Source organism: Ctenopharyngodon idella, chromosome 7 (genome assembly GCF_019924925.1).
Source record: "Ctenopharyngodon idella isolate HZGC_01 chromosome 7, HZGC01, whole genome shotgun sequence".
Lineage (NCBI taxonomy): Eukaryota > Metazoa > Chordata > Actinopteri > Cypriniformes > Xenocyprididae > Ctenopharyngodon > Ctenopharyngodon idella.
The window spans coordinates 32,024,920-32,048,483 of record NC_067226.1 but is presented as its reverse complement, the minus strand read 5'-3'; the positions used below and the strand labels follow the sequence as shown (position 1 = coordinate 32,048,483).

The 23,564-nt window shown below is 37.1% G+C and overlaps 2 protein-coding genes across 2 annotated transcripts; one reads left to right on the top strand and one right to left on the bottom strand.

The window, feature by feature from the left end:
• Positions 1 to 588: 588 nt before the first annotated feature.
• mrps11 (mitochondrial ribosomal protein S11) lies at positions 589 to 10,794 on the bottom strand. Its single transcript, XM_051900560.1, has 6 exons — positions 10,604 to 10,794; positions 9,731 to 9,841; positions 8,877 to 8,975; positions 8,338 to 8,467; positions 6,497 to 6,562; positions 589 to 872 (listed from the first exon to the last, which is right to left on the bottom strand). Exons 1-6 carry the CDS (start codon positions 10,681 to 10,683, stop codon positions 765 to 767), a joined length of 594 nt encoding a protein of 197 aa, XP_051756520.1. The 5' UTR covers positions 10,684 to 10,794; the 3' UTR covers positions 589 to 764.
• Positions 10,795 to 11,016: 222 nt separating this feature from the next.
• mrpl46 (mitochondrial ribosomal protein L46) lies at positions 11,017 to 14,239 on the top strand. Its single transcript, XM_051900559.1, has 4 exons — positions 11,017 to 11,292; positions 11,576 to 11,777; positions 12,638 to 12,808; positions 13,631 to 14,239. Exons 1-4 carry the CDS (start codon positions 11,050 to 11,052, stop codon positions 13,876 to 13,878), a joined length of 864 nt encoding a protein of 287 aa, XP_051756519.1. The 5' UTR covers positions 11,017 to 11,049; the 3' UTR covers positions 13,879 to 14,239.
• The last annotated feature ends 9,325 nt before the right edge of the window (positions 14,240 to 23,564 follow it).

Genomic DNA, 23,564 nt, shown 5'->3' with positions numbered 1-23,564 from the left:
AAGCACCTGATGTAATGGTAGGAAAGGGCAATAATCTTACAAGGGTCCATTTATTTATAGGGAGCGATTCCATCCTGTGCCTGTCAACTTGGAAACGGACTCAGATTAAGTGCTAACATAATCGAACAATAATGTTTATTAAAAAGAAAAAAAAAACCCACATACATTCGAGAGCACACATAGGGTAATAATTTTGTGCAATTTCCTGCAACAAACAGACACTATAAGAGCCTGTCATATGTTTCTGATTTTAACACTTAAATTCATCACAAAATACAGTGGTCTGAGACCACAAGTGAAAATGTTTCAACCATATTTATATTGTTTATGATCAGCATACCAATGATTTTCAAAAACATAACTTAGTATTTGGTTTGTTTTCTTTTTACTTTAATGTCAGCAAAGCTCAAGCTGCATGAACTCCACAAATTCAAAACCTGATGATCCATGTTATCCAGCACGATCACTGTCACTTTGTTTATTTCTTGGTTTAATTTAGATTTTGAATCCCAGGGTTGCATTTTAAATTACTCAGTCATGCATAGCTGAAAGTCGTGCATGTGCTAATAAGAACGAAAGCAGACATGGTGAGTGACATCTTCACACTTTAATTATTATCAAAAAGGTAAATAACATATTAACAGCACTGCAGCTGCAAAAAACAGCGTTGACCAAAATAATCCTGCATTCAACCTCTCTATTCAGAGCGGATGGTCAATGATAATAACAAACAAGACTTCAGGGTTCAAGGGGTTTCTTCCTCCTCACATCCTTCGTGCTTTGCGAGGGCGACAGCCATTGTGCGGCACCGGGGTGTTGTCGGTGATGGAAACAACCTCTAGTCCTCCCATGGTTAACCCTTTAATGGCAGACTACACACGGGGGAGCAAAATCAATGCAGGACAGGTCAGCTATGAGATACAGTTCACAGAAATACATTCTTTCTATGGAACAGATGCGACTTCAGTGACAAAATTATCCAATGAGTCCTACAGTACTCTTCAACTTTATGCATTCATGAAAGCTGCTGATTTAGTCAAAAATAAAGTTAGTGTAATATTTCTATTTGGGATGCATAATATATCTACATTGTATATCGATTTTTCAAAATGCACATTATAATGTTAATGCCTTAAAGGGTTAGTTCATCCAAAAATAAAAATTCTGTCATTAATTACTCACCCTCATGTCGTTGCACACCTGTAAGACCTTCCATAGACAGCAATATAATCAACACTTTCAAGGTCCAGAAAGGTACTAAAGACATTGTTAAAACAGTCGACGTGACTGCAGTGGTTCAACCTTAATGTTATAAAGTGACGAGAATACTTTTTGTGCGCAAAAACAAAACGAAAATAATGATTTTATTCAACAATCTCTTTTCTTCCTTGTCATTATCCTTACCAGGTGACGCAGTAAGCACAGTGAAGGCTTCCATGTTTACATCCGAATTCCGGCTCAGTATTGGCCAAAGCTGATCATGTGATCAGCACGACGCATGCGTGTGATGCTGACGCAGGAGCCGGCCAATAATGAGTCGGCTTTTGGATGTAGAACCTGGAAGCGGCAGACGTAAACAACGTATGAGAATGACACAGAAGAGAAGATATTGTTGAATAAAGTCGTTATTTTTGTTTTGTTTTTGCGCACAAAAAGTATTCTCATCACTTCATAACATTAAGGTTGAACCACTGCAGTCACGTCGACTGTTTTAACGATATCTTTAGTACCTTTCTGGACCTTGAAAGTGTTGATTATATTGCTGTCTATGGACGAGTCATATACCTCTCGGATTTCATCAAAAATACTTTAATTTGCGTTCAGAAGATGAACGAAGGTCTTACGGGTGTGGAATGACATGAGGGCGAGTAATTAATGTTAGAAATTTCATTTTTGGGTGAACTAACCCTTTAATTCACTTGTAGCATTTGAAGCTTTCAGGGTTTTAATTTGAATTTAATTAGACAGAATGCTCTAGAGTATTATCAGCTATTTACTGGCCACAACAAGAAAAAAAAAAAAAAAAGACTGGTACGAACTTCAACATTGGGGCATCCCCTGGTTCCTATCCATCTCCTGTTCAACTATCCCAATCTATTTTTGCTACAACAAGCATAAGTATTTACCTTGGCTTACCTTATTAGTAATTTGATTCAAATAAGTTACCACTGCAGTCGGTGGCTTTGCATTAAATTAATTTATGCCCAACCACCATCTGCTTAAAGGGTTAGTTCACTCAAAAATGAAAATTCTGTCATTAATTACTCACCCTCATGTCATTCCAAACTCATAAGACTTTCGTTCATCTTCGGAACACAAATGAAGATTTTTTTTATTAAATCTGAGAGATTTCTGTCCCTCCATTGACAGTCTACGGAACTGAGACTTTCAAGCCCCACAAAGGTAGTAAAGACATCATTAAAGTACTCCATGTGACTCCAGTGGTTTAACCTCAATTTAAAGAAGCAACGCAAGTGCTTTGTTAGCGCAAAACACATAATGTGTTGTGTTGAGCAGACGTTGTGACGTCAACGCGTGTTGGAGATTAATATTTTTAGGGCTAATATTTTTAGTCGACTAACTAACGAGAAGAGGCTTAGTTGACCAAAATTTTATTAGTCGCAGGAAAAAAAATCCACAGGAAGTGGTGAAGTCACACAGTCTGTGACGGACAGATCAGTAACAGCTGGTCTATGTGGTAATTACATCAGGCAGGACATCCAAACGCTCGCCTATCATTCATCCACCTCAAATATGGCTTATCATCTGAAACATGTAAGTAGTAGCAACTTTACATGGCCGCTCGCTTTAACGTTAACTTAGAAAAATGTGGGCTATTTAAGTGTTTGTGCGGAGTGTGAAAGCTGAATAGTAGCGCGCTTACTGCATGACAGTTAACATAGCTTTCGGCGCTGGTGCGATCACTTGCACTTAAAACACTCCGTCATTTTTGGTCATACAGATAAGAGTAATACATCTTTTGAATCTGTGAAGAGTCTACTTTTATTTGTGTGCGCTCACAATAACAACAAAACCTTGTGCTTTTGTAAAATAACGAAAGCAAACAGGGTGCACTTTCTGCCGTCTCTCTCTGTGAACTTGAGCGCGGCAAAAAAACAAACAAACAAACAAATATGGAAAACAAATATTCTCAGATTATGTAATCTGTATGAAACGTGCATATAGACGCACGCGTCCACTACTGTGGAGATGATGAGTCAGCATTGTCAACTTCATCACTGCAGCCGAAAATATAGAAAACACTTTATCAATGAATTAATAAAATGTTAAAATAATCTCCTGGCTGTTTTTCCCCTGATGCAGTCATAATCATTACTTCTACCGGTGCGCTGTGGCAAGCTTTATGCATGCACTTAACGCTGATTAGGCATTAAAGGCTCTTTATTATGATTTATATGGTTTATTAATAAATGTGCGATTAGTCGACTAATCACTTAAAATGAACAACTACTAGTTAACCAGAAACATTTTTAGTTGACTGTAGCCTTAAATATTTTGTAAATAAAGTGGTAAATTGTATTTTTTTGTGCAAACAAAACACTCGCGTTGATTCATAAAATTGAGGTTAAACCACTGAAGTCACATGGAGTCATATACCTCTTGGATTTCATCAAAAATATCTTAATTTGTGTTCAGAAGATGAACGAAGGTCTTACGGGTGTGAAATGACATGAGGGTGAGTAATTAATGACATTATTTTCATTTTTGGGTGAACTAATCCTTTAAATGCAACTTAGTCTGAAAGCTTCTGGCTGTGAATAAACCAAGAGTAATGCAAGTCCTAAAAACCCCCTGTTGCCTGCAGCTCTGGAGGGGCTCATTAGATTCTCACCCAGCCTTAATGTCCTCCCACCCGGCTCAAAGTAAGAGCATGCAGACCGCCGCTGAGCTCACAGAACTCATAGGTCAGTTTCAGATTATTGACTGAATAGTCAGCACGCATAACTGTTGCCTTTGCATATGGGCAAATGCAAATAATTATAATCACTGCTGCCATTCTACTGAAAGGATCGTGAAAAGAAACAGGATGAAACACAGGTGGTATAAAATCATACAGTCCACTACATTTTTATATTTTCTTAAAGAGGACCTATTATGCTTTTTTTTTTTTTTACACGTTTATCTTTCTTTAGTGTGTAATGTTGCTGTTTGAGAATGAAAAAGGTCTACAAAGTCCCTCCAGCAGGAGTTATTCTCTATATCAGTGTCACTGTTTCTCAACTCCCTGAAACGCCTCCATTATAGTCTTGAGTTTTCTTCCGGGAACGAACACGTCACAATATTCCTCATTTACATAATAATTCCCACCCAAGGCATAAGCTAAATAAATGTGTGTTGTTGCCATGTCCAAGAGACATTGTTTTTTTCCACTCCAGATCTAATGCATAGTTATGGTAAGGGGCGTGACATTTCCGAAACAGGCTAAAAATGGTTGACCAATAACAACACACTGCTCCAGCCGACCAATCAGAGCACATTGTGCTTTTCAGAAGGAGGGGCTTCATAGAGACAGGAGCTAAACAGAGCGTTACTGACAGACTGGGAAGAGAGAAGCTTCAACAGTGTCAAACATCTGTAAAATAATGTGTTTTTTGAACATGAAAACCTATTATAGTAGACTCCAAAAACAAAATCAAGACTTTGTAAAAGAGAATAATAGGTCCTCTTTAAGAAAATGTGACTGCCTGTGCTATGATGCTTTTCTGTGTCCCTGTGCAGTTGCAAGCGTGTTCACAATTCAAAAGAGTCCTCCACTAAGGTCTCTAGATACGACTCAGGGCCCTCAATAGATTTTTATGTCAATTTTTTATGGCCGCCAAGCAATAGTAAGTCTAAAAGGTAACAGCACACCTCTCCTCAACAAGCCATGTGATTTAAGGTGTCACTCATGTCTGTAGAACAAACAGTGTAGTAACAAGTCTATTTTCTTTTACTACATACATTTGTACCAAGTATTTTGTTTGTTTGCACCCCTGAACCTGTTTCTATCCATTTGCACATCTGTGCACCTCAAGCTGTGAACAGCACCTCTGAATGTCACTCCGTGCAGCAGCGTTTAACATCACTTACACTGTACCAGTCTTTTGTACTTTTTTGTTTATTCTTTTATTAGTGGTGTCATCCTCAGGGTTAAGCATCTGAACAAACAAACACCAACAAAATGGATCAAAAACAAATGAAACTTTGTTGAGTTTTGTTGAGAAGAGGAGTGCCATTACAATTTTCACTTTGCAGATGATTAACTGGGTGGAGAAAAAATCTCATACATATTGTTCAAAAGTTTGAGGTCATTTTTTTAAAAAGAAATTAATACTTTTATTCAGCTAGGATTCATTCAATTGATTCAAAGTGACAGTAAAGACACTTATAGTGTTAGAAAATATTTCTATTTCGAATACATGCTGTTCTTTTTTATTATCTTGGATGGTTTATGGTTTCCACAAAAAATATTAAGCAGCACAGCTGTTTTCAACAATAATAATGTTAGGAAAAGAGCAGAAAATCAACATATTAGAATGATTTCTGAAGGATCATGTGACACTGAAGACTGCTTTGAAATTCAGCTTTGATCACAGGAATAAATTACACATTAAAATATATTCAAATAGAAAACAGTTATTTTAAATTGTAATAACATTATACAATATTACTGTTTTACTGTATTTTTTAAAATCAAATAAATGCATAAGAGACTTCTCTCAAAAACGTTTAAAAATCATATCGCCCCAAACTTATGAATGATAGTGTATATTGAAGGAGGGACACAAGTCTTATCTAAGGACTTTGTCTTATCCAGTAAGCAAAATCCCAGAAAACTTCATAGCAGTGCACTAAAAACACTCAGAACACATTAGCAGTCGCAAAGCAATGCCCTGTCAATCACCCACAACATCGCAATACACAATATATAAAATATAAATGTAGATATCACTATCTTCTTTTTTTGTATCAATTATTAACTACACATTTGTTCTCAACAGCTGCCATTTTCTACATTTCTTGCTATTTTTCTCTACTGTGGACATGAATAAGTCGTGAATAACAATCTAGAGATTCTTGGACCCTTGAATTACAAATATTTTAACTATTATTTTGCATTCTTTTACCTTTCACGACTTTGACATTTTTTGGTATTTACTGCAAAATGTGCTGCCACTGAAGTTTTTTAGAGAATGTAGCGATAGTTCTTGTCTCAGCGGAGGTAAATTATGATGCAGAAAGATATACAGATTCAAGATGGCCTATTTGCACAGGTTTACTTAGTTTTCAAACATTTACAGGCAAATTGTCACAAGAAAGTCTTATTGCAATCAATTGCAACTGTCACAGTAACTAATATTACAGTAAGTACAGTAAGTTCTCAACTATGATCTAGTTTAATCCACAAGGAAATAATACTGATCCATTTTTTTTGTTGGAGCTTTTTGCTGTAAATCTTTATAGGCGTAAAGTAAGGCTTTAGTAAGCTACTTACCAAGCGGCCTGGACCGAGTCCTTTCACCAGCACACGGACGTAGTTGACCCCCTTCGCCCTCGCCTTCTGCTCAAGACAAACATACATACATTTAGATCATTTAGCATAATAAAAACTAATAAATCACTGAGGAAACACAAAACTGCAGGAGCCTAGAATCTGAGGTCTGTCCGCAACTACTAATTTAGATCATAATGCTTGTGTCCATACAGCAAATGAATGATCATCAGTGTGAAGTCATATACTGATTATACCGCCTGCTGTGATTCAGGGCTGTCATTAGACTCTTCATGGCACACGCTGATGAAATTACAAACAAGATTTGAAATGTTACTTTCAAATTTTCAAATTTCTCTTGACCAGCCGGTATAAACGTCACTGCAACAGGCAATAAATACACTGCTGATATTCTCGAACAAGAACCAATTTATAAAATGAGGATACATAAACACACATAAGACTTTCATATTTCATTTTGACTGGCCCTGTTTCATATATTACATTACATTTGCTGCATGACTTTAAAATAAATATGTTTGAAATAAACCAGACCAACACAATCTAAATAAGGGTGTGGTAAAACACTACAAAGAAGTGTGCTGCCATCAAGTGGACAACATCCAAATTACAGACCCGTATTGGGACAAAAAGATGCACAACACCAATTAAACGTTTTAATTAATCCTTCTGAATCAAATTTGATGGAAATGTCTGATATATCTCTACTAGACGGTTAAAATGAAACTGCCAGTTGCATAAACATAGCCATTGTGTTAAGGAGGAGTCTTAAGAACAAGTATGATCAACTAGCAGTTAGTTAGGGGTAATTATTTTATGTAACTGACTTATAAAAGTTATGAACAGTCTTAAAGAAAAAATATTTGATGACTAACTTGTAAGAATAGTTTTAGCAGTTTATGTGATCGGGCTACATATGGTTTATGCTTTGATAACTATACTAAACTTCACTTTTATTAAAATGTACAGCACTCAGGAAAAGTCTATCCTGCATCCATGTTCTATGATTTCATTCTTCATATTAAAGGGGACCTATAATGCCCCATTACAAGATGTAATATAAGTCTCTGGTGTCCCCAGAATGTGTCTGTGAGGTTTCAGCTCAAAATACCCCACAGATCAATTATTAAAGCTTGTCAAATTTGCCCCGATTTGGGTGTGAGCAAAAACACGCCGTTTTTGTGTGTTCCTTTAAATGCAAATGAGCTGCTGCTCCCGGCCCCCTTTCCAGAAGAGGACGGAGCTTTAACAGCTCACGCTTCGGTTGCTCAACAACAACAAAGCTGGAGAATCTCACGCAGCCAAAATGAGGATTGTCAGTAACGGTGTTCAGCCTTACATTGTTCAAACCGGAGTCGACACTGATGGAGAGACTCAGGAAGAAGTTACAACTTTTAGAATGAAACTGGACGTTTCTGAATGGTTAGTGGATAAATTTATGTAGTTGCTGTGGAGTTGATTCAACTCATTGACTAGCATGTGCCGTCATGTTAATCTTTTGTGCAAATCCAGTGTTGAATTGACCCTTGTTTATGAAGCAGTCTGGCGTAAAATGACGGCATGACAACAACACTCTACTACAACAACTCTTCCTCTTCTCTAAAGCAGCCCAACATGGCCTCACCCCCTTTGTTGCGTGTTCTCGGGGGTGGGGTTTATGTAAATTATTAGGTTTGTGATGTCACTAACCCGGGAGGAAGCTCGTTGTAGTCCCTACCAGCCGTTTGTTGTAGTCCTTAAACAGTGAATTATTTAAAAGAAAATATCTAAGTGAAATCATAATCAACCACCCCTTTAAATCTTTATAATTTTGTCCATCATACCGCAGCAGCTGAAATCCCAGCGGTCTGTGCTGCAATAGAAGTGGATTTCTTCACATTCTTGAAGCCCTCTGATCCACACGAGGTTCGTACCATGTACTGGCCAGCGCTATCTGTGACTTGGATATGTGTGCTAGAGCCAGAAATTAAGGAAAAAAGAGAGTCAGCAATATGTCATCAGTCTGCATATTCCTAGTGCTTTGGAGAGATGGAGGACAAATCACAGGTTGTGAGCACAGGTTGGGATGCATCAGTTATTTAAGTTAGGTAAACATGCAGAATTAAGTATAAATAATAATTATAATGCATTATATTATAATATAATGCATATATATATATATATATTATAATTATAATACTGTGAATACCGTAATTTCATTTCACATGTGCATCAACAACTGAACACTTCGAACAACACACTAGATGGATAAATGAACAAGCATAATTAAGAGCTGATATAAGTGTATGCTATAGCTGCATGCGCACAGCAACCATTTACATTGGTCAGTCATGACTATTTAATTTTTTGTCAGGCAACTTACTTATTATATGTGGCTTTTATGTGTGCGATCGGTAACTCTTCAAACTTCTTACTGTCCCATGTCAGGGAGCTTTCCTGACCCGGAAATGGAGGGAAGAGGCTAAATGGGGAAGAGAATATAAGCAATAAACAAACAGTGACAAACATTTTACCATAAAATCTAATACAGACGCATCTGTCTAATACACATCTATCTATCTATCTATCTATCTATCTATCTGTCTGTCTGTCTGTCTGTCTGTCTGGCTGGCCCTACAAGTTGGATTAAACTATCAAAATATGAGGCTAATAATTTATATTTCTTAAACATTATAAATATGAGGGAAGAACAAAACACTAAACTTGGTTAAGGTATTTATCTGACAAAATTATTTGGCAAAAAAAAGGCAAACTACAGTTACATGTTTTATTTTACTATGCAAAAAAATGCAAAGAAAAACTAAGCTCACAGGAAAAAGGATACATTAACTACAACATAATCAGTTATTAATATTTTTCGTAGGTTCTCTCTTGTGAGACAATTTGGCATACAATTTGGCATGTTTCATTGTGATATTTCAAATAAAACTATTGACCCCAAGCACAACAATGTAATATGCTTACAAAATCTTTAACAATATTTGAATATAGATTAATATGTTATTATTAATATGTTATTATTAATATGATTAATATGCTTAATATGTCTGTGCAAACCATGATACACTACCATTCATTCAAATGTTTGGTATAAGAAATCTCAGGGGTTCATTTATGTGATAATTTACTTCATAAGATCTGACAAAAAAGGTTTGTGAGCCCCAGGGTTAAAGCGAAATTTGAAAGCAGATGTTACTGTGAGTGTTTCTGTCATACTCTTTCAGTCGTTTGACTGGTGCTGAAGGGCTCTTGGTTTCCACTGCATCAGACTCTTGTAATCGGATGGCGCTGCATGACAACGGACGCTGAAGCCCCACATTTCCTCCACTGCAGGAGAAAACAACCAATTAGATCCCTTAATAACAAAATATGTCTAAAGTGTGCAGAGCTGGAATCCAGACAAAAGTTGACAACGTCATCAAAACTGTTTCAAAACATTTTTATTGTCGAAAATAGTATTAAAGAATGAGTATATGTGTCCAAGCTTGTTACTGATAGTGAATATGGACTTCAAAAAATATCACTTTATAATCATGTTAGATGTCAAAAAACAAACAAACAAAAAAACACAGTACTAGCATAGTACATGTCCAAGAAATGGTATAGGGAATACATATTCACTATTAACTACGACTTTTGCCTCAATAAACTCTTAATTTACTGCTTATTAATAGTTAGTAGTTGTTAAGTTTAGGTATTGGATAGGATTTAGGGATGTAGAATATGGTCATGCAGAATAAGGCATTAATATGTGCTTTATAAGTACTAATAAATAGCCAATATGCAAGCTAATAAGCAACTAGTTAAAAGTGAGAATTGTTCCCCATACTAAATTGTTACTAAATAAATAACAATTACTACGGTATCATATTCAAAAAATGGTATGACTTTAGTATATGTCCTTAATGATAACGCCATGATACCATAACCAAATCCAGGGTAATATCATGGCAACATTTGTTATGGCAGTGTATCCAACATTAAAAAAGTAACTTAAATATAGCAATATCATAGAGAATATTTGTCTATTACACAAATAAACAACACTTTATCAGATGTGCTGCTTTTACAACCACATAAACCACTTACATTAAACGCCCAGATGAATTTAAGCCTTCAAAAAGCTGCTGGCACGAACCTCGAATGAGGCTGTATAACCTATGATACATAATGTGTGTTTTAAATCATACAGTTTATTCACGAACACACACATGCATGACTTTAGGTTGCTTTGCGGACATTGAGGGTCGCGTAGTGTGTGTGTAATGGGACCGTCACAATTACGTTATTTTTCAGAGGGGTGTTTTACTTATATTTTCGACGCCAGCGTATCGATGGCGATTTTAAACGGAGTAAAGTATTTTGTATTATGTTCACTGTAAATATAACTGATAATTTAACAATAGTATTTTTATCTTCTCATTTGTAAATACCGCCAAACGTTTGTTCTCCAAAATCTCTTCACCCTATTTTCAAAAATGGTCACGTCCATTTCGCAAACGTCGCAAAGCACTGCGGGAACACGTGTGGTCAACATGGCGGCGCCCTTCACCAGAGTTTACCGACCATTATGGAGGATAATCACTACGACTACATCAAACGGAGGGGTGCGAAATGTTTCATACACTAGGCAACAGTGGTCTGCGCAGAATGTCAAAACTGCGGGTGCTGCTGAAGCTCCGTGGGCGCTGCATGGAGCTGTGTGTGTGCAGAGGCTGCCTGTGGTCTCTCAGGACAGGAGCCCCATAGAGGAGAAGTTCATGGAGCTTATGCAGCAGGTAAGAAAGAATCAGTATTGCACATGAAATTATTATTATTGTCATATTATTATTATTACTTTAAATACACCATGCTCATACCATAATGTTTTGGATGTGGTACAATGGTGACTGTTTTATGTATGTATGTATATTTTCTCTTCTTTTCCTAATTTTAGTATGCTATATTTTGAGGCTGAGTGTGTCTATATATTTTAGTACTTCCCCTAATAATGCTGCCCGTGCATTAATCTGCTTGCCACCAGTCACTTGCCAAACACATCTGGATTGTTTATTGTTTCAGATGGAGTTAGAGAGAAGTCTGCTTGCGGATCATGAGCTGAAGCTCCTGGATGATGCTGCACGGATGAGTCGGAAACAAGAAGAAGATTATGATTCAGATGAGGAGGAGGATTACAAAGACAAAGAAATCGTTACAGCCCAAGATCTGGAGGACATTTGGGAACAGAAACTGAAGGAATTTCAACCAGCTCTGAGGACACAAGGTGAGCAATCAGCAAACATCTATTTTTTTATGATTTCCTATGGAAGCTTGTTTCCGCCACTAAATAAAAAATAAAAAGGTGATTGCAACTTTTTATCTGACTTTTTTTCTCGCAATTATGAGTTTATACCTTGCAATTCTGACTTCTTTTCTCAGAATTGTGAGATATAAACAGAAAAAAAGACTGACTTTTTACTTTCTTTTTACTTTATAACGCACAATTCTGACTTTATAACTTGCAATTGCATTGTAAAATCAGAATTGTGCGATATAAACTCAGAATTCTGAGAAAAAAAGTCAATTGCGAGATATAAACTCGCAATTGCAAGGAAAAAAAGTCAGAATTGTGAGATAAAAAGTCACAATTACCTTTTTTGTCTTTTATTCAGTGGCAGAAACAAGCTTCCATAGTTTCCCCATAGAGTCAGTCAGCATGAAACAGAAGATGTGATGTCTATTCTTCCCTAATATGATGTATATCCGAGTGAAACGGCTTCTTGAGCAAGAAAAAATGTAGGAAGGAACTTTTGGAATTGTTTGGATGGTTGTGGTTTGCTATTCCTGTGATGTCATGTGAGTGACAGGTTGCCCCGCCCTCCCTAGTAAACATCATCAGAGAAAAGATGTTGCTGCAAGAGAGAGGGGAAGCTATTTTGATTTAAAGATTACGAGAGGAGAGCACATGGATTGTAAAATAAAATAATGATGTGCATGGTTAAATCATTTATAATAATTCCATTAAAAACCAAGAATCGTTAATTATGATTTCATGGTGACTTTAAATCGTTGCTTTGACATAATTCATTTCAGAGTAATTAAGTTGTTGAATCACAACTCATCTCTCAATGAATCACTCTACAGGTGTTGACCAGAAGGACGTGAGTTCTTCAGAGCGTTGTTTAGCAGACAGTCTCATCTTGCTGGTGAAGAAGGACATTGGCAATCAAAAGCTTTGGCTCCTGCCTCAGATACAGTGGCAGATGGGAGAGACGCTTCGACAGACGGCCGAACGTGCCCTTGCAAGTCTTCCAGGTAAGATTTCTATCATAATATCCATTTAGACAGCTTCTGGTAGGTCTGTTTTCACTGTGGAGTTGATGTCAGCTTTAACAGGAGCTGAAAATCAAACATTTTAATAGGCTGTCATGTAATGATTACAGTTTTTAACCTCTTAATTGCTGTTTAAAGAAAAGCTCAGTATGGTTTGTGCTTTTGAAAAGACTATGGGCCTTTTTACTCATTTCCAAAATCACATTAGGTTTAATGCACTAAAATTATAATATCAGGGAAATTCAGCCAGACAGTGATGATATAACACGACTGTAATTCATAAATTGAATATGCTGCACTCTGCAGGTTAAATTTAGGGCTGTTAGTGAATGATTATTTTGGTAATCGAGTAGTCAGTCGATTATCTTGATGATTAATTGGATTTGTTTGTGCTAATAACAATAGACAGAAGTAAAAAAAAAAAAAAGCCTTTGAATTGACTTAAAATACATATATAATAACAAAGAGGCAATAATATTTGATTCAAATAAAGTTTCAAAAGCAAGTAATCATATGGATTTATAGAACAACACTTAAAATACATAATATAAACAATCAACTTATGTACTTTATGTATTATAACAAATGCCTGTAGAGGGCGCCAACGGTCTGGTGATTGTTACACTTTACAGCAGATCAAACCCTTGTTTAATATCGGCGCCACTTCCGGTATTTTGCTGGTTATTCGACACTGGTAAATTGCAATAGAGTATTTTTTTTTTAAATTGAGTTCGCAAATTTAATCAAGGAATCTTGACAGCCCTAGTAAAGTTATTAACCTTCTGTTTAATTTGACTTCTGTAGGTGCTGATCTAAAAGCTACTTTCTTTGGTAATGCACCCTGTGGATTTTACAAATACAAATACCCAAAGGACATTCAGAAAGAGGGCAGTGTTGGAGCCAAAGTGTTCTTCTTCAAAGCTGTGCTGTCCAGCCATAAGCACTTACCCCTGGAGAAGAATTCATTTGCCTGGGTAAAAAAGGATGAACTCCAGGACTTCCTGAAGCCAGAGTACCTGAAACAAGTCAGACGCTTCATTATGGCTCTGTAATATGGGAATAAACGGACATAATGGAAAATGTTTTTTTTTTTTTCTTCAGATTTTTGGACTAAGATTCTATGAGTTTGGACCCTATTCAATCTGATGATGGCAACTAACAATATGAGCAATGTTCAGATTGTCCTATAGGGGTTATACAGTATGTCCCATACACTTGTATGTTGTCACCTGCCCTGTATCTGTATATTTATTTATCTTGCTTGGTAAATAGAAACCTCTGTGACAGTGTACTCAATATTAAAAAGGGTCCGGTTTATAGCATATGATCTCATTGTTTTATATATTTGCAAACTATGGCATGAAATCTTGTTTTCAGCAGGGTGAACATTAAATTGTGTGTGTTTCACTTTCATTTCTTTCAGTGCACATATTTTGTCTTTTAAAGTACTACCACTTGAGGGCAGTAGATGGACAAATAATAGTGGACACAGACCCTTTCCCCCTTTTCAAAAACACAAAGGATATCCAGTTATGCTTTTGGTCGGCATATATCTGTCTTGTCAGATTTAAATTCCTTGTACTTGGGGTTTCTCTTATGCACTTTTATGTCTTTCTCTTGCTCAGCTGTCAAATTGTCATTGACTTTTGTGCTGCGTTGGTGGAAATGGGGATTAGTAATACTATGAATTATTTAGGCACCTTGATTATGTAGGTCTCTAAAAATTGGCTGTAGACTGTCATTTCTGCCAGTGTTTAGGGATTTGGAGGAGAAATTACTTTCAGAATTCGTCATTAATAGTGCAGCTGTGGGCCGTGCAATGGGTGACTTTTTAAAAAGTACATACTTGAGAAAGAAACCAGTTTTATGTAAGACTAAGTAATATATGACTTCTTTAGAAAAGCCACAGTGTTCCTAAAACAGGCTTTCATTTCTCTATCTAAAATGATTTCTTATTTTTCTTTTTGGTGGGAATACGACCAACACATTTCTTGACAATTTTTTGTGAGATTAGGTCATGGTCCTTATACGGTGTACACTCCCTATAAAAGTACTTTTTGTGTTTTATTCTGCTTTCCTTTTATTTTTTTCCTCATTGAAACTATTTCATGTCAAAGTGAAAATTTACAGTTCGTAAACAATATTATGAACAATATTATGCAAATAATCATTTGCATAAGTATTCACCCCCTTCAAATCAGCGTTAATTAGATGACAGCAACTTCAGCCTTGAGTTTATGTAAATAGCTTTCACTGACCATTGCAGTGTTTCTCCATTCTTTTTCCAAAACTGCAAACTGTATGCTTCTTTCTGCAAAACTGCTCCTTTCAAGTCCATCCATAAATTCTCAATTGGATTGAGATTGATCTGGCCACTCCAGGATATTAATATTGCCTGTCTTAAAGGTGCTGTATGTAATTTATTGACTGTAGACCTACTAAAGCATGAAAATACCATAATGTGTTTGCAGATAGTTAGGAAGCATGCTAAGTTCACATACTCGTTTCTCTGACAAACAATGCTACAGCCAGTTGATCTACTTTGAAATGTGTGTTCCGTGTCGAATGTCTTTGTTTTGGTCTGTCCGCCCACTGCCATTATACCCAATAGTATTTTGACACCCGGGTTGCCAGTTGGCGGAAAACACAGCGTTTTGCAGCCATGGAAGCCAGCAAACAAACCGAGTCAGAGATCGCAAATTCTACCCGACATAAAAAGCCTCAGCATCCATCTAAAAATCTCTATGAACGGGAGCATATTAAAACGCGAATATATCAACTCATCAACTTACAGTCTGTAAGTCTTCTCGCCTTCCATTGTCAAATGCGCTCGCTCCTGTTAAGTGTGAGCATGTCCTCAATCTGGCAACCCGCATGAGCGTTGAGTCTAAGGAGGCGGCGGTGGGAGAAACAACTCTGTCCAATATTTTGAATTTGGTCTGCAGTACCCATTTCAACCGTTAGCTGTCAATATTACATACTCCACCTTTAAGCCATTCCTGTGTAGTTTTTTGTCATTGTTTTGTTGGAAAACAAATCTTCTCCCAAGTCACATGAGTCCTACAGGATTTACCTGTATTTTGTGACTTTCAAACCCTCACAAACCTTCAAGGGTTTTTCATCTTCAGTCCTGGGGACTGAAATGTCTCACTAATTAAAAGACCTGATTCAGCTCATCACCTTCTTCTAGTGTGTTGAATAGGGAGATATATAAAACATTCTGGGAAGTGGGTCCTGAGGACTGGAGTTGAGAAACACTGTTCTAGCCCTTGTGCTGTGCTGAAAATCCTTTACCTAAATTGGTGTTCCAGCCAGAGGTGTAAAGAGTACCTGAAAACCATACTTGAGTAAAAGTACAGATATCTTACAGTGAAAATTACTCAGTTACAAGTTACAAGTCACCAATTCCTATATGACTTGAGTAAAAGTCTTTTTAACAGTACTTTACTCATACTAAATACAGGCTCAAAGATGCACTAGTCCTCAACACCTAAGAGACAACTGATTTGTAAGATAAGAAATCATGTCTAAAAACAAAATAAAACAACAGCCTCAGTATTGCAATAAATCAAGGTTGAAACAACAGCCTCTTAAACACCTACAAACTCTCAAGTCTCAGTTAAGCTCAAGTTCTCAAAAAGGCCATAAGTAAACCAATATCCTTCAAAAAGGTCTTGTCAGTATAGCGGATAAATAAAATAATGTTAAGCAAAATTAAATAGTCAAAGTCTACTTGCACTGGATGTGCTGGTTTCAGCCTCATCAGTGGCTGCAGTCATGACCTCATCTCCTAAATCAAACACCTGCGATTCAGCAACTACCAGCTAATGCACTCGCATTCATGTAAAGTAGCATTGTTGACAAGTTTGGGTGAGTAAAGGCAAAACACACAAGATATAGTACCTTCAATGCCCTGTAGATGGCAATATCACTTCTTTAAAGCAAAAATAAACTGCTGCAGAAAAAGTTAAGTGCCATGCAAAATGTAATGTGTAATTGCATTACTCATCTCAAATGTATTGGAATGAAAAGTATATTTAAAAATGTAGTCAAGTAAAGAGTAAAAGTTGCCAATATCTTTGATACTCAGTACAACTACAAAGTAGCCAAAAAGATACTTAAGTACAGTAAATAATTACATTTACCCAACAACTTTACACCACTGGTTCCAGCCTTTAAAATTGCTTGTAAATCTCTGATTATGCTGTATTATCACCAAATATTGGATTCAATCTTTTTGTCAACTTGTTTTCTTTTCCCCATCATGAGTAGACACACCCCCTTCCTGCTGATTGGCTCACTCTCTCCTCCCCATCATGAGTGGACACGCCCCTACTGCTGATTGGCTCACTCTCTCTCCTCCCCCATCATGAATGGACACACCCCCTCCTGCTGATTATGCGCCTCAGTTTTTGAGTGAAAATAAAAGGTCAATCAAGCTTTTTCACCTCAAAGAAAAAAAAAAAAAAACCAGAGGTGCATAAGCTCAGATCAATGAGGCCTACGATCAATCATTTCCAAAAAGAAATACAAAACCTGTGCTAATTGAAAGAAAATGAGTTGACAAAAAGATTGAATCCAATATTTAGTAATAACAAAATGAGAGATTAATAGATGGTTTCATCGGACGCACGCACAAACAATGTGTTTGTTGAACGAGTCTGGTAGTAACTTTGTCGCATTTAAGTTAGGCCAAGTACAGGTTCTTTTCTTCTACTGGTAACCCAAAATAAAACTGGCTAGACATAGTTTTAACTTGCATTTTGCTTGTTATCAGAAATAATCACCTCTGGAGGGACTCTGTTGTTATTGATTCTTTGTGAAAGTCTACGAAAGTTAAGTTTGGGTCACAAAATGTTGTTGACGTTGAAACCATCTATAAACAATTTGCCGTATGCCACTAATTTTTGACTGGAAACACCAAAAAAGTACAAAAAAGGAAGTTGTTATACCCTGTGTAAGCAAAGTCAGTAGGTTTTAATCCAATGCAATAACATGAACTAGCTTTTTTTGGGGAAAAAAAGAAAATCCCCTTGACCAAAACTCAAGAAGCATCCCAACAGCATGATACTGCCTACAAAATGCTTCACAGAAGATGTGTAGTGTTCGGATAACATGCATTTTGTTTGGTGGCCAGAAAGCTTCAGACCACAGAACCATCTCTTCAGCCGGCTCTTGATGACCTTCCTCTTAACGCAGTCACATGGTTTTTGAGGACAGCCAGCTCTAGGTAGATTTACAGCAGTGCCGTGCTCTTTCCATTACTTAATTATTGATTTAACTGTACTCCAAGGGATATTCAATGACTTCTTGAAGTCTTATTGTAGCCATCCCCAGACTTGTGCCTTTCAATTACTTTTCTGCTGAATCGCTTGGAGTGTTTTTTGTCTTAATGATGTAACTTCTGCCACAATATTGACTCACAGAAGTTGGATCCTCCAGATAGAGTTGTTTTTATACAGTCAATTGAATCTCTTTGACTATACACAAGTGATTTAGCTATTCTTCTTCTATGTAAAGTGGGTGGTTTTATTTTATATTCAGTTTTATTTTAAATCCCTTTATAGAATCTTGTTCTGATGATGAGCGTCAAGAAAGCCAAAAGAAGTCCACTGTGATTCATTGCTGTAATGCAACAAAACATGAAAAAGTCTCCACTGTATCTCATGTCTACCATTAATTCAGATATTGGCATATTGTTCTAGTTTTATTAGTTCACGTATACAGTGCTTTCTACCACTACGCGTACTCAAGTGTCTAACCTAATAACGGTGAGAAAAAGAACATTATGCATGTTTGCTGTGAAGTCATTTCAGCCCAAATCCCATTTCAAATTAAATCGGTCACATTTAGCTCATAAACGCGCTTTACCTCAACAGTCTAATTTATAATTGAAGGTTAAAACAGGGGCTCAGAGGTCTTAAGAGACATCTAAATGGAGCCGGTAAAGCAATAAACGGGTGCAAGTATGAACCTTCCCTCCCTTTAAGGACCTGAAGCGCTGAGCTCAGCTGTATGAGATCAGGTGAGGTTATTGAGGGGATGTACCACAATTAGCTGATCAGCATGTTTTGTCCTGGCTCATGTCTCACACTTCTATCACTGTGCTTTGTCATGTCTGAGAGGATTAAACACTCATTGACGATATTAGAATTGATATGCACTTTTTTCCTCTCCTCGGTTTGTTTGTTGTTAGACACCAAGTCCCATTTCAAATTAAAGTGAATGACTGCCCCGTAAAAACAAAGCCTAGAATCAATCGACCATTTATAATGTGCAGGGAACAATGCAAAATCTATGGTTGTAAGGAATAAAGTCCCACAGGAGAAATTTAACCCTAGTTAACCTAACACTGTTTCCATTAGCTTTCTTTCTCTTTCTTTTTTTAATCCATGAAAGCCAATTTAATTGAACAGACAAAGAGTCTATTGGTCTAAAAGACTATGCTTATTATATACCATGAAACTCCTTTGTGGGAGACTCTTCTTAAGAGACACAGACAACTTGTTTCCAAAATTAAATTAGCTTTATATTGCCAAAACAAATTAGACGTGTAAACCTGACGTAAAACATTTTCCATGTTAAACTATTCCTGAATGTATACATCACAAAGAAGGAGAGATATATAGAGAACTATGTTTATTTTGAAAGAAATTAACACTTTTATTCAGTAAGGATATATTAAATTGATCCATCAATCACAATTTCCACTAAATATGATGCAGCACAACTGTTTTCAACATTTATAATAATTATAAATGTTTCCTGAGCAAATCAGTGTATTAGAATGATTTCTGAAGGATCATGTGACAAGACTGGAGTAATGATGCTGAAAATTCAGCTTTGATCACAGGAATAAATTACATTTTAAAATATATTAAAAAGGAACCAGTTATATAAAATTAGAAATAATATTTCACAATATTACTGTTTTTACTGTATTTTTGATCAAATAAATGCAGCCTTGGTGAGCATAAGAGACTTCTTTCAAAAACATAAAAAAACGAACGAACCCCAAACCATTGAAAGGTTTTGTATTACGTTAAACATGTCATTATTCATATCTTAATTCAATGTGTTAACTTTTATAGACTTAAAAATAGATTTTAAAATCATTTTTCCTGTCACATTTTCCGCAGATCCTCTAGCACCCCCTGTGGCCACTGGACCCCAATTTCAAATCCACGAACCTGCATATTTCCTTTCCTTTCCTTTTTCTTCCAGAAAATGTAAAAATCAATTAATTACACTAAAGTTTAGAACTAATTTCATAGGCAGAGGGTGAACCAACTCCAGGATAAGGCGGAGATGCGCTTTCCTTTTAAAAACACATTGCCGCACAACCTACTACACATCCCAGCATAAACACTCCCAATAAATTATTTATTAAAGCAATCACATTCACAAACCACTGTTAATTTTAACAGAAAACCAAGCCTTACTGTATGCGTGATTTGGCATGGCAGAAAGCACACAAAGAGCGCTCCCTTTATAATCACTAAAAAGCTGTCACTCATCTTAGTTCATTACGAAGTTCCTTTACAATCAATGAATCTCTTATTTACATAATATCTACACTTTGTTTGTTACAATGAGAGGATTTGTGAGGATTTCCACTCACCGCTCAAAACACCAGAGTTTTTGTTCATGCTAATTTAAACGCCTCTGATTGGCCATTGCGTTAAAAAAAATCAACAGGTATGCTTGTGATTGGCTACATTGCCCAATGCTGCAAAAACACATTGTAAATAGAAACCTTTGACGCTTCCCAGAGCTCAAATGCAGTTAGCACTAGATCGTTTGCCAAATCTGTTTCACCAATATGCTATTATTACAGAGAAAACTAATTCTAGACCTGCAGGAATTGGCAGATTTTCCCTCTAAAAGAAATCAGAAATAGCAGCAGCAGGCAGTGGTTTGAGTGAGAAATATCCACGCTAATCTCAACAAGTCCATGGCTAGGGGAAGGCTAAGCTTTGCCCAGCCTTAAGGCCTGTTCACAACAAGAACGATAACTATAAAGATAACTATATTTGTGTCCACACCAACGAACGATAATGGTCTGTTTATTCTAAGCTCACGCGCTTCGGTTTTAAAGTGAGTACAACATGTTTTTGCTGTTCTTGTTGCATTTACACTGTTTAACCAGCAGATGTCCTCAGCATGCTTTGTTCCGAGTGAATAGCTAGTGTAATCGATCTAATCTAACAGTGAATTTAGCTGACGAAGTCAATATAGTGGAAAAAAAACAAAGCCTAGACTTTTTCACTGCAACTTTGAAGGAAGCAAGACAATGTTGTCGAAACTAGCTCTGGATATCTGAGGTCATTTTATTTTACACCGTTTGCTAGCTTGGTATTTACATTTACATTTAGTCATTTAGCAGACGCTTTTCTCCAAAGCGACTTACAAATGAGAATAGTAGAAGCAATCAAATCAACATGAGTACAATAGTATGTAAGTGCTGTGTCAAATCACAGTTTAATCAGTAAAGTGCTCGTAGAAAGGATTTTTTTTTTTTTTTTAAATACACAAATAGATGGAAAAAATAGAAATCGAAGAAGAAAAGATAGATAAATAAAAAGTAAGTGCTACTATTACTGGGTCAAGTGTTGACAAAAAAGATATGTCTCTAGCAGTTTTTTAAAATGGCTAAGGACTCAGCTGCTCGGACAGAGCGTGGCAGGTCATTCCACCAGCCAGGAACAGACCCGGAGAAGGTCCGTGAGAGTGATTTTGTGCCCCTTTGGGATGGCACCACAAGGCACCGATCGCTTGCAGAACACAAGCTTCTGGAGGGCGCATAAGTCTGAAGTAATGAGTTCAGGTATAGTGGTGCAGAGCCAGTGGTTGTTCTGTAGGCAAACATCAGAGCCTTGAATTGGATGCGAGCAGCTATTGGCAGCCAATGCACACTGATGAAGAGAGGTGTGACATGTGCTCTCTTTGGTTTGTTAAAGACCAGTTTTGCTGCAGCATTCTGGATCAGTTGTAGAGGCTTGACAGTGCATGCTGGAAGGCCAGCCAAGAGAGCATTACAATAGTCCAGTCTGGATAGAACAAGAGCTTGGACAAGAATTTGTGTGGAATGCTCCAATAGGAAGGATCTAATCTTCCTAATGTTGTAGAAGGCAAATCTGCAGGACCAGGCTGTTGGAGCGATATGATCTGTGAAGCTTAAACAATCATCCATCACCACTCCAAGGTTCCTGGCTGTCCTGGAAGCAGTAATGGTTGACGACCCAAGTTGAATTGAAAGGTTATGATGAAGTGTTGGGTTGGCACCGACCACAAGCAGTTCCGTTTTTGCAAGTTGTTGAGTTGAAGGTGGTGGTCCTTCATCCAGGCAGAAATGGCTGTCAGGCAGGCTGCGATGCGACCAGCAACCTGTCGGATCATCTGGTTGGAATGAGAGGTAGAGTTGTGTGTCATCAGCATAACAGTCATAGAAAAAACATGTTCCTGAATGACAGATCCTAGTGATGACATGTAGATGGAGAAAAGAAGTGGTCCAAGCACTGAGCCCTGAGGTACCCCAGTAGCAAGATGATGCGACTTGGACACCTCACCTCTCCAAGATACCCTGAAGGACCTACCTGAGAGGTAAGACTTGAACCACTGGAGTAATTGGTATAATGATCTCATCGTTAATACTTCTCACCATTTATTCCGAGGGCATGACCGATTGTTTTCCATATATCCATTTTTTAAAGTATCCTTGAAAAGGGGAGTACGACTTGTCAAACAGTGGTGGCTTTTTCTGGACCTCAGTGATTAACTTCTCCGCAATGTCGTCTGCCATTTTAAATGCGCGAGCCCTTACATTACAATGGATTCTGATTGGCTGTCAGTGTTTTATCGTTCAACAGCAGGAAAAAATCGTTCTGAAAGTGATCCAAACGATATCATTTCTCGTTATCGTTATAGCTGTGGTGTGGACAGTGCTATTCTTTTATATTTAGATTGATTTTTAGAACTATATCTTTATCGTTATCTTTATAGTTATCATTCTCGGTGTGAACGGACCTTTACACACAATCCGCCTATGACTAATTTCAAGAACAGGCTCACACTACTATAGAGTACCTCAGTGATGACGTGTTTTTGTAGGCAAAACCCGGAAGCGAGTTAGCATTTTAGGACTTCCGGTTCCATCGCCCTAAAGTCTATGGGTTTTCTGAATGGGTTTTTGCTAAATCGCCTGAAATAAGATCTGTGGTTAACAAAGCCTCTAAATATTTTCACGTTTTGATCTATAACATAAAACACACCAGTTATAACCCACTTGTGGTTTTTTTAAACCTTTATTGTGTCTTAAAAACAGGGAACCCGTGCGCCGCTAACTTCCAGGTTGGCCTACAAAAACACGTCATCCCTGAGGTACTCTTTTTGCTGCTGGGATCTTCTGGCAAATAATGAATCAAATCAAAATTAAAAGTGTGGCTTGACATTCGTAGTGATATATAAGTAGGCTACATTTGAGGAAAATTTGACACTGGATAACATTCACGGAAAAACCCCCCCAACATAAAATGTGTCTTGAATATGGGTTCCTTGAGCACAAAGTAAAAGGTGCCATTACGTGTCATTACCAGTTATAGTCAGTGATTTGTTGCTTTTCCGTACCTGGCCTTAGGTCAGCTCTCAAACACTGTGCTGCGGATGCACTTTTGTGAGTGCGCTCCTTTGAAAAGTCATTACGTTGGTGAGAAAGCAAGATGGGTATGACCCGCTTGGC

What these genes read in the sequence shown, in the direction of transcription:
- mrpl46 (XM_051900559.1), top strand. Translation starts at nt 11,050, where the DNA reads ATGGCGGCGCCCTTCACCAGAGTTTACCGACCATTATGGAGGATAATC. An exon ending in TCATGGAGCTTATGCAGCAG is followed by an intron (nt 11,293 to 11,575) that starts GTAAGAAAGAAT and finishes TTATTGTTTCAG; the next exon opens with ATGGAGTTAGAGAGAAGTCT. An exon ending in ACCAGCTCTGAGGACACAAG is followed by an intron (nt 11,778 to 12,637) that starts GTGAGCAATCAG and finishes ATCACTCTACAG; the next exon opens with GTGTTGACCAGAAGGACGTG.
- mrps11 (XM_051900560.1), bottom strand. Translation starts at nt 10,683, where the DNA reads ATGTATCATAGGTTATACAGCCTCATTCGAGGTTCGTGCCAGCAGCTT. An exon ending in AATTCATCTGGGCGTTTAAT is followed by an intron (nt 9,842 to 10,603) that starts GTAAGTGGTTTA and finishes TTTCTCCTGCAG; the next exon opens with TGGAGGAAATGTGGGGCTTC. An exon ending in CTGGGATTTCAGCTGCTGCG is followed by an intron (nt 6,563 to 8,337) that starts GTATGATGGACA and finishes TGTCTTGAGCAG; the next exon opens with AAGGCGAGGGCGAAGGGGGT.